Source organism: Aspergillus mulundensis (genome assembly GCF_003369625.1).
Source record: "Aspergillus mulundensis strain DSM 5745 chromosome Unknown scaffold_2, whole genome shotgun sequence".
Lineage (NCBI taxonomy): Eukaryota > Fungi > Ascomycota > Eurotiomycetes > Eurotiales > Aspergillaceae > Aspergillus > Aspergillus mulundensis.
In genome coordinates this window covers 3,517,031-3,528,503 of record NW_020797890.1, presented here as the reverse complement: position 1 = coordinate 3,528,503, position 11,473 = coordinate 3,517,031, and the positions used below count along the sequence as shown (strand labels likewise).

Below are 11,473 nucleotides of genomic sequence, written 5' to 3'. Positions count from 1 at the left end.
GCTGGTTTCCACGATCTGTGGACATATATCATGTGAGTGTTTTAAACGCTCATGTGAGCATCACCCCTAAAATATAAGTAAAAAAAATGCCAAGCCAGGTAAGTTAGTAATAAATATATAACTAACCTTAATTAGTTAATCTTATATAATTAATATAATCTTACCTTTTTAATAATTTTATATTAATTAAAGTTTAACACTAATATTATTAGCTAATTACTAATTACTTATTAAGCGCTAGTTTAATATATTATTAGTTATAAAAAATATTTTTAATAATATAGTAATTAAACACCTAATCCCGCGTGGTATAAAAAAAAAACCAGGTAATAAAATAAAAATAATTAAAATAAGTATAAAGTACTTATAAAGCGCTTATAAAGTGCTTACTAACCTAGTATATAAGTAAAATAACTATATATTTTTAATAAATATTAGGGGACGTGATCATGCTTTAAGGTTATTAAAGGTTAAGTATATTAATAACTTTTTAAAGTATTCTTAATTATATATTAATAAATATACTTATATTATACCCACAGGCAGCTAATTAAAAAAAAAACTAGTAAAATTAATTAAAAATATAAGTGCTTATTAATTATTAGTAAAGCACTTGCTAAGTAATAGCTAATTATTTAGCCTAAATTTAATATATAAAGTATTAATTTAAAAAAAGCAAGTTTAATTAAATAATTTTTTATTTTTTTTTTAACACCCGCTGCTATAAAATTAATTATTTATATTTTAAAGTAAATACTTACAAGTATTTAAACCCTAGGCTAAGGCATTATTATTATACTTATATTATTAATAAAATATAAAAATAAATTATATAATATAAGTAGTTTATACCTAGTATAAAAAAAAACTTAAATAAGTAAAATACTAAAAAATAAGTTACTACTTACTAGGCGCTTGGTAATTACTTAATAACTACTTACCTATTACTTATTAATAATAACTAACTACTATTATGCAAAGGTTTAACTTTTTAATAAATAAAATATATGTTTTAAGCCCTTTTTAAGCTACAAGCTAGTATTTTATTAAAAATAGTAAATAATAAGTGCTTGCTAGCTACTTAATAACTACTTACTAATAAATTAAAATATAAATAGTAGCTTTACCCCTTATATTACCTATGTTAATAATATAAGGGCTTTTTAAATAAAGCACTTTTAATAAAATATTATTATAATATTTTTTAATTTAAAGCTTTTAAAGTACCTTTTTAATAAGAATGGGGAGCCTTTATAAAAAAAGTATGGGATTATTAAGCCTTTATAATTTTAAAGGGATTTTTATAATAAGTACTTATATAATACTTAGTTATTACTTAACAAGTAATTATTAATTACTAGCAGGCAAGAATTATTTTTAAGACTTTAGTAAAATAAAAATTTTACTATATAAAATTTACTTTTTTACCTTTATACCTATAAATCTTAAGTAATATTTATATATAGTTTTTAGCTTATATAATATATATAAATATTCTCTGCCTGCCCTAGCAAAAACCCTAAAAAAAATTATAAAAAACCTAGATTAGCTAGTAAAATAAATAAATAATCTAGTATAAATAACTAGTAAGTACTTGCCTAGTACTTATTAACTACTTATTAAATACTTACCTTTACCTAGGCTAATTTTTTTGCAACCCTTAACTTAAGGCTTATTATTAAAAAAATAGGGTTTTTACACTTGCTAAACTTTATTTAAGTCTTAGTAATAAAAATAAAGTTATTATAATTTTTTAAAAATAATACTTATTATTTTATCCCCAGGGGCAGGATATTAATAACCTAATTTACTTATATAAAGTTAATAAAAAAGTTAATATAAGTATTTAATAGCTGCTTAGCAAGTGCTTGCTAATTACCTAAAAATATATTTAAAAATACTTTTATAATACTTAGGGCATTATAATTTTTTATAAATACTTAAATAATATATACTTGCTTTTTAAGTTACGCTTGTTTAAAATTAATATATTTTATAAACGGATCCAGGGTAAAAAAATAAATAAAGTTTTATTTATTATATTTTTTATAAACTAGTATAAAAGTAAGTTTTAACTACTTAATAAGTACTTAATAAGTGCTTGCTAATTACTTACTTTATTTATAATTATTACCTTTTTATATATTTTTACTAGCCTAGAAATAACTAAGAAATATTATTTACTATTTAAATAAGCTTTTATTTTAATTTAAAAAATAATAAAAAAGCTAGTTTTATTTAACCACCTTTATGGCTCTAGAATTTATGGTTTAGTTATAAATATAAATAATAAGTAATATATAGGTTAGCACTTGCAAAGTACTTTTTAAGCACTTATTAATTACTTAGGTTTTAGCTAGTATTTTTATAATATTAATTTAAAAAAATATAATATTATATAATAACTTAAGTAAATCCTTGTTTTTTACTATGTATATTTTTAGTATAATATTTTTAAGGCTATTAATACTTAGGCTTATAGGGGCGGCTTATAAAATTAAATAATAAGCTTACTAAAGTATAAGTTTAAAAAAAATTATAATAATTTAATTAATTATTTAATTAGTAAGCTACTAAGCACTTATTAAGTACTTATTAACTACTTATTTAGCACTTGCTAATTTTTTTATAAAATATAAAAGTAAGATAGTTTATAACTAGGCTATATAAAAAAAAAACTAGGTTATTAAAGTAGGCCTAAATAAGACCTACTTAAAAATTAAGCTAAAGTACTTTAACTTACTATATACTTATATTAATATAGTTAAGTAGTTTTATTAAAAGTTTTATACTTTAGGCAAGTGGCTTATATTAATACAAGCCCTAAAAAAATAAGTACTTGCCTAGTAGTTACTAAGTGCTTATTAATTATATAAGGTTAAATTTATAGCTTTGTAAAACTTAATAAAAATAATATTATTTAATATAAAAATTTTATAAAATATAGCCTTTACCATGGGTATAATACTTTAAAAATAAAAAATAATTATTTAAAAAATATAAAAAATTAATAAGTAAGTAAGGTTAAGGGGTAACTACTTATTAAGTGCTTGCTAACTAATTAAAAAAAATATAAAAGTATTAATACTAGCTTGCTAAGGCCTTAAACACTTTATTAATATAAAAGGTATTTAAAAAGGCTACCTTAAAATTAGGCAAGGCTTTTAAAAAAAAGGTAAAATTAATTATATTAATACTATTTTTTTTAGCACCTAGTATATAAAATAATAAGTATAATACCCTATTTTTTATTATTTACTAAGTGCTTACCAAGTGCTAGGCCCTTATAATATATTATTTTAGTTATATAACCCTTTTAAAATCTTGCTACTAAAAAATAGGAGCTTAAGTTATAATAACTAAAAATATAAATTAAGGCGCAGGATAAAAATACACGGGTAAAATAATTAATTAATAAAAGGGTAAAGCTTAAGCTTATCCTAAAATATAAATAAATTTAAAAAAAATAAATATATTTATTACTTAATAATTACTTGGTAGCTACTAGTAAAATACTTATAAATTTTTAATTATACTAGGGGCAGCCTACTCTTAATATATATATTAATTTAAGTAAGTAATATATTATGGTTAGCCTTATAAAGAATTATAAGAATTTTAAAAATATAAGTTATTTAATAATAAATATATAAATTATTTAATTTACTCTTTATAAACTAATATATATATATAAAATATATAAATAGTATTTTATGCTAAAAAAAAGTAAGCAAGTAATTAGTAAGTAACTGGCAAGCGCTTGGCCTAACCCCCCTATTTAATATTTATTTATATATATTATTAAGTTTAATATTAATTTTATAACCTAGTAATTAGCAAGCACTTATAAAATAGTTTTTAAAAAGGTTAATATATTATATTTTAAAGCTAGTTTAAAACTGCTTCGTGCCTAGTTAACTAGCATATTAAGTAATAAAAAAAAGTTTTTAAAAAATAAAAATAAAATAAAAATAACTAGTGGTTACCAAGCACTTAAAAAATACTTAATAAGTAATTTAGTTTAATATTATAATATAGTAAAAAAAATAAAAAGCTTAAATAAAAAGATCTAGCGCTTGCCAAGTAATTATTAAGTAATTAACTAATAGTTAAAATTTAATTATTACTAGTTATATTAAAAAATCCTTTACTATTATTATTATACATGTTTTATTATAATTAATAAGTAATTAACAAGTAATTAATAAGCACTTATTTTAAAATTAGTTAGCTTATAATTTATTTTTTTAAAAAAAAGGTTTTATTATAAAGTAAGTTAGTAAGTAATTAATAAGTAATTAATAAGCACTTACCTTTAAGTTTATTTTTTTTTATTTTTTATTTAACTTTTTTTTAAAGCTAGTTTTAATAATAAGCTATAAATAATTAGTAATTAGCAAGTACTTAAAAAGTAACTAGCCAGCACTTACTTACTTTTTTTTATTATTAATTATTTAAATACATGCTTTTATACAGGTGGAAAAGCAGGGAAAAAAGGTTTTTTATAAGTAATTAATAAGTAATTAATAAGTAATTAAAAGGGTACTTACCTTTTTTTTTTTTTTTTTTAGCAAGGGCGTTGCAACGGGCTAATACTTAAAGTTAAAAAATAAGTAATTAATAAGTAATTAAAAAGCACTTATATAAAAGATTAAATTTTTATAATTAAAAAAGGTAAAATTTTTATAAGGTTTTTTTAGGTTTTAATAATATATCTTAAAATTATTATAGGTAGTACACGGTATTTTATAGCCTATTTTTTTAACTTTTTTTTTTATATTTATAATATAAGTTTTTAAGTAATTAATAAATAATTAATAAATAATTAATAAATACTTATAATACCCTTCGCGTTATAAAAAAGGGGGGGTTTTAAAAGTTTTTTACTAGTAATAAAAAAAGCTAACTACTAGGCAATTACTTGTAAACTACTTATAATAATATTAGTAAGGGGGGAAAAAAGATACTATTAAAAAAAGACTTAAAGAACACTAGGGGGATTAGCAGTAACTAAATAGTTAATAAGTAGTTAATAAGTACTTATTAATTACCTAAGTAATATTTTTAGTGGCCGTATTACTACCTTTTAACTTTTTAATATTTAAACCATAATTATAAACATGCAATCTAAGGTTATATTCTTTTTTAAAAAATTATAAAAATAAGTAATTAGTAAATAATTAATAAGTAATTACTAAGTACTTATAATAGTAAATATATAGTCCTCCACGCGGTAAAACTTTTTTTTAAAGTAAATAATAATATAGCTGTTCTCTCCCTATAATTAACTAAGTAATTAACAAGTAGTTAGCAAGTAGTCCAGGAGCGCTTATTAAGTAATCTATAATAAAATAAGTAAAAAATAAAAATAAACTTAAAAAATTAATTTTTTAATAAGTAAAAAATTAAGTAGTTAGCAAGCAGTCCAAAAGCACTTGTTAAGTAATTTATAATAAGGCAAGTAAAAAATAAAAATAAACTTAAAAAATTAATTTTTTAATAAGTAAGGGATTAAGTAGTTAGCAAGCAGTTTAAAAGCGCTTATTAAGTAATTTATAATAAAGTAAGTAAAAGGTAAAAATAAACTTAAAAAATTAATTTTTTAATAAATAAAAAATTAAGCAGTTAGCAAGTAATTTAAAAGTATTTATTAAGTAATTTATAGTAAGGCAAGTAAAAGGTAAAAATAAACTTAAAAAATTAATTTTTTAATAAAATAAAAAAAAAAGGTAAATACCAAGCCCTTTACAAGTGCTTAAAAAGTACTTAAAAAAAAAAAATAACTTATAATCTTATAAAGTAGGTACTATATCTTTTTCTTTAAACCGTGTTTAAGGTACTATTAGTACCACTTTTAAAATAGTAAATAAGTAATTAAAATATATTAAAAAGTAACTTAACTAGTTTTTAAGGGCTTAAAAAGTAATTAATACTTATAACTTTATTAAGCTAACCTATTATTTATAATATTAGTAAAGCTTTAATAATACTAAAACACTATAAAAAAAATAAAAAAGGTTAAATATATAATAAAAATTTTTTAGTATTTATGGGTTATATAACCGCCAAGACTTAAAAATTACATAATAAAGGCTCATGTGAGCGTTTGGAATAGCCCAGGTCACCTCAACCCTCCCACGATCTGGGTGTGTCATTGGCCTGGAAGCACTCGGAAAAATGTGGAAGATTCTATTTCCGCCCCCCGGCTATAGTCATGTGGCCGACGTCATCCGTCTGTCCCACACATTATTGCGCTTCCGAGCCCGACCGTTGGCCAACGACTGGCGTTTTGGCTTTTAGGCACCAATGATGGAGACGGTTCGCCTGAAGGCTGAGGCAGAATCTCTGAGTCTGGGGCCAGACCGGAGTAACCCCGATCCCCGGCTCACCTTCTGTTTTTGCGGAGTCTCTCTGATCGCCGCTGGTCGTTGCAACGTCGAGGGAATGGGGCAGTTCGTAGTCTCAGCGTAGCTTGACCCTGGAGTATATCATACGGCGACCGTTATCTCGGCTGAGGATCTCGGTGGTGGACTGAGAATGAGGAAATTTCGCGGCTTCTCTGGCGACCCCAACGTTTGGGAAGTTACACAACAAAATATATATATCACCGCCGAACGCTTGAAGCATCTACAACCAACCCCAATCTCCAACCAGGCCCGACCATCTAGAGTCAATTATGCTATCAACTCTGATTATCGCCGTTGATATGCGCACTCAGAGCAGGTTTATTAGCGTTGAATCCCAATTGTTGTCCTGCTAAGCTAGTCGTTGCGGGGATATAACGTGCCTGATGCTCAAGGCAGACAATCAAAGCGCCAAGCCTTCCTTATCAGCACAAGCATTTGGGGCATTTCTTCTTCCCACCCAGTCTCGCCTCCCGTCTCTTTGCTCTTGCTTCTCTGCCTTGCTCGAGTCGAGCAGTCGGTACTGCGACCCTGACGCAGCTTTCAAAAGCCTCGGCGTTCTATTTGCCGAAATCGCATTGCAGCCCTATGACAGCTTCCCTGCTCTACCGGTACGGTGTATCATCGGAGGCCTTGCGCCCCACAGCACAGTTGAATCGGTATGGTGGCTGCTCTTCCATCGTATAAGGGATTGACGATAGATCAGGCTTAGCCCTCCGGTACCGCCTTGCAGATGACAGGGACATGGCTCTACCCCGGACTCTCCACCATTCATCGCGATGTCAAGCAACGATCGGCGTCCCGCTGCCAGATCCGACAGGGCGAAACATCAACAGACACGGATAAATTAACCGCTTCATCTACTCAGATCAGCCGTGAAACAGCTTTTTGCTTCTGCGCCAATGCCATCACGATGTCGCGTCTTCCAAAGCTTCGGTTCAACCCACCGGAGCTTGGCTCGGTTTCAAATGGGTGACCTGACAGCTGGCAGGAAGATCCTGAGAGGGAGGGAGTATAAGATCGGACGCAGCCTGAACGAGTGCTCAACTGAAGGACTTGAGCTCTGGATCGGTAACCAACATTTTCCGCCAAGAATGAAGCTCTCGCACACCCTCCTCTCGCTCGCCAGCCTGGCGCTGGCCGCCGCTCTCCCACAAGCCTCATCGTCCACTCCTTCACCTTCGCCTTCACCAAGTCCCAGCACGATCGCATCGAGCGCGTTTGCCACGACTTCCGGAGTTTCATTCGTCATCAACGGGGAAGCAGGCTACTTCCCCGGCTCAAACAGCTACTGGATTGGCTTCCTAACGAACAACGACGACGTCGACACCGTCTTCTCGCACATGTCCTCGTCCGGCCTGCGTATCCTCCGAGTCTGGGGCTTCAACGACGTGAACACCATCCCTACCGACGGGAGCGTCTACTTCCAGGTCCATCAGAGCGGAACGTCCACAGTTAACACAGGTGAAGATGGTCTGCAGCGTCTTGACTACGTTGTGAAGTCTGCGGAGCTGCATGGAATCAAGCTCATCATCAACTTTGTTAATTACTGGGATGATTATGGTGGCATGAATGCTTACGTGCAGGCTTACGGCGGTAGCGATAACTCGGAGTGGTATGACAATGAGGAGATGCAGAGTGCGTACCAGGCGTATATTGAGGCTGTTGTGAGTCGATACATCGACTCACCGGCTATCTTTGCATGGGAGCTTGCGAATGAACCAAGATGCCAGGGTTGCGATACGAGCGTGCTGCATAACTGGATCCAGAAGACGAGTGCGTATATCAAGGGCTTGGATGGCAAGCACATGGTTTGTATCGGTGATGGTGCGTACTCCCTTCCTCTACGCACCCGCACTCATTCATGGATGGTATGTTGATTGGTCAAACAGAGGGCTTCGGCCTCGACACATCCTCCGACGGAAGCTACCCATTTCAATACGGCGAGGGCGGCGATTTCGCTGCGGCACTGAGCATCGACACCATCGATTTCGGGACGTTTCATCTATACCCGGATAGCTGTACGTCATTATTTCCCGTCCCATCCACCATTCATGGCACACCCACTGACCAAAGTTCTAGGGGGCACAAACAACACCTGGGGCAACCTCTGGATAACCGCCCACAGCGAAGCGTGCGTCGCCGCCGGAAAGCCGTGCCTCTTCGAAGAATACGGTGTTACCTCGGACCACTGCGCCATCGAGAAGCCGTGGCAGAACACTGCGCTCAATGCGAGCGGCATCGCGGGCGACCTTTACTGGCAGTACGGCGATACGCTGAGCACGGGGCAGTCGGCTGATGATGGGAATACGTTTTATTATGGCAGTGAGGAGTTTGAGTGTCTTGTTACAGAGCATGTTGCCGCGATTAAGGCGAGTGGAAGGTGAAATTTGGCTCTGAGCTGGGCGTGTCTGAGGCTTCGGACTGGAGGTTGGTGGTGATGTGTCTGGGGTGGGATGAGGCTCATGAGCTATGGGGTGACCGTGGACCGTTATCTCAGTCTACTAGATCGATTGCGCCAAGGCACTTGGTTCCGTGTCCGTTATCTATGCCAAGAGGAGACATGAGCAGGGGTACTCTGGGATTTCTGCTGTCTGCTGAATGACTGCATGGAGGACCGGTCATGCTTACCGTACCTCGAGTCCGATGTTATTAACAGAAAGTAGCTACTGCCTCAATAGCATCGTGCCTACTCCATATTCCATCCGCGTCGACAGATAACAGATACCACAGAACAGATAAGCGAGGAGATAAGGCGTGCCTCTCAGCCTTTGTGGCGCTGGCTGGCGGAGATTAGCCTCTGGGCCGCCCCCCTCTGTTTGGCTGTTTATGCGGGGAAGCTGAGGCCCTCGATGCTACCTTCGACAAGCTGCATAACACATGACTCTTATTTTAGTCCGCCCATCCCCAGACTCTCCTCTCTTCCTTTCTTCCGCCGCTCAGAGAGAATTCGATAATTCAACGAGCGCCCACATCTAGCCAAAGATGGCCGAGGAAAAACCAACCCCCGTCACCCATGGCCATCGAGACCCCGAGGCTCTCCCCGTCCCACACAATGAGATGAAGACCGGCACCATGCAGGCTCTTGTCGAAGCCGATCTCCTTGACTCACGCTACCAGAACACCCAGCGTGGACTGAAAACACGCCATGTCCAGCTTATGGCTTTGGGAGGAACAATCGGTGGGCATTCAACCTTTACTTTCCCCTCAAATTGCGACTCTCTAACGTGCTACTGCAGGAACCGGCCTCTTCGTTGGTTCCGGACAGGCCTTGAACATCGGCGGTCCGCTCTCGCTCTTTCTGGGATACCTCTTCATCTCCACCCTCGTCTACTGCATCGTCACCGGCATCGCGGAGGTGGGCGCGTACCTCCCTGTCCACGGAGGCACAATGTCCTACCACGGGTTCCGATATGTGTCTCGCAGTCTCGGTTTTGCAATGGGTTACCTGTACTGGTACAGCTTGGGAATCCTAGTCCCCTACGAGATTGTCGCGGCGTCATTGGTGATTGATTACTGGCCGAACAGCGTTCCGCTGGCTGCCTGGATCACAATCATGCTGGTCGTTATCGTGGTGCTGAATTATATGCCCGTCGGTATATATGGAGAGACAGAATTCTGGTTTGCTGGTATCAAGATCATCACTTTGATCGGATTGTTGATTTTGAGCTTCATTCTCTTCTGGGGCGGAGGACCGAATCGGCAGCGTTTGGGTTTTCATTACTGGAAAGATCCTGGTGCCATGAATACGTATCTCGTGACTTCGAATGCGGATACTGGACGGTTTATTGGACTGTTGCAATGCATCGTCAAGTCCGCGATCGCGTTCATCTTCGCGCCCGAGCTCATTATTGTGACTGCGGGAGAGATGGAATCGCCGAGGCGGAACGTGCCCAAGGCTGGACGGCGGTATATTTATCGACTCGTGGTATTCTACCTGCTCGGAGCTCTGGCAATCGGCGTTATCTGCTCAAGCCAGGACGAGGCGCTCTTAACCGGAGACACCAACAATGCCTCCGCGTCGCCCTTCGTCGCGGCCATCCAGAACGCAGGCATTCCCGTCCTCCGCCACATCGTCAACGCAGCAATCTTGACGTCTGCCTGGTCGGCAGGGAACTCGTTCCTGTACATGTCCAGCCGCAGTCTGTACGGTCTCGCTGTTTCCGGCAACGCTCCGAGTATCTTGAAGACGTGCAATCGATACGGTGTTCCCTGGATCGCCGTCACCATATCCGCGCTTTTCTCTCTGCTCAGCTATCTGGCCGTTTCGTCCGGGAGCTATACCGTCTTCAACTGGCTCATCAACTTCACAAATACCTCCGGCTTCATCTCCTGGATATGCTGCTGCATAGTGTACTTCCGGTTCAATGCGGCGGTCAAGGCTCAGGGTGTCGTTAAGCCGTACTCGTCTCGTCTCCAGCCGTACGGAATCTGGGTCGGGTTATCATTCGCCTCATTCCTGCTCCTTATCAACGGCTTCACTTGTTTCTTCCCGTCTCAGTGGTCAGCGGCAAACTTCTTCACAGCGTACATTGGTATCCCGGCATTCGTGATACTCTATGTCGGACATCGGATCTGGTTCTGGAGCGACCCGTGGGCTTGGAAGAGTACCGAGGTGGACTTGCAAACTGGGATCGAGGAAATCCTTGCAGCGGAGAAGCCGGCGAGGCCGCGGGATACGATCGGGAGGAAGCTGATGGCGCTGGTTGAGTGATCTTGACCTCTGCTAGGAAAGTTAGTCTGCGAGGTAGCAGATCGGTTAGCAGGACACTCAGGGGGAGGTTGCTTTTCATGTAATGATACCAGAGATCTCATGCGGTGAACTGCGCTGGCTTCAAGCCTAAGTTTTGTCAAGCATAGCTAAGAGAGTTTCTAAATAGTGATGCTGGCTTGGTATCTCTCTTCAGAGGGATTATACGCCATTTCTTCTTCGGTGCAGGGAAACAGGCTAGGCACGCCGTCGAAAGTAGGGTGAAAATCACTCTTTCCCTCAGTTCAAGCTCGCCACCGTTGTTCCTGAGTAGGAAACGTAGACTAGGTGCCTTATAAAGCCGTGCTGGGGCAACGGG

General features: G+C 35.6%; 2 protein-coding genes across 2 annotated transcripts; both read left to right on the top strand.

Annotated features, from left to right (window-relative positions):
- Positions 1-7,372: 7,372 nt before the first annotated feature.
- On the top strand, positions 7,373-8,791 carry DSM5745_03772 (glycoside hydrolase 5 family protein; the record flags this gene model as incomplete). Its single annotated transcript, XM_026745788.1, has 3 exons — positions 7,373-8,231; positions 8,297-8,425; positions 8,487-8,791. 3 exons carry the CDS (start codon positions 7,373-7,375, stop codon positions 8,789-8,791), a joined length of 1,293 nt encoding a protein of 430 aa, XP_026606654.1.
- Positions 8,792-9,389: 598 nt separating this feature from the next.
- Positions 9,390-11,118, top strand: DSM5745_03771 (proline permease PrnB; the record flags this gene model as incomplete). The annotated part of the gene is made up of 2 exons (XM_026745787.1): positions 9,390-9,585; positions 9,644-11,118. 2 exons carry the CDS (start codon positions 9,390-9,392, stop codon positions 11,116-11,118), a joined length of 1,671 nt encoding a protein of 556 aa, XP_026606653.1.
- Positions 11,119-11,473: the final 355 nt, after the last annotated feature.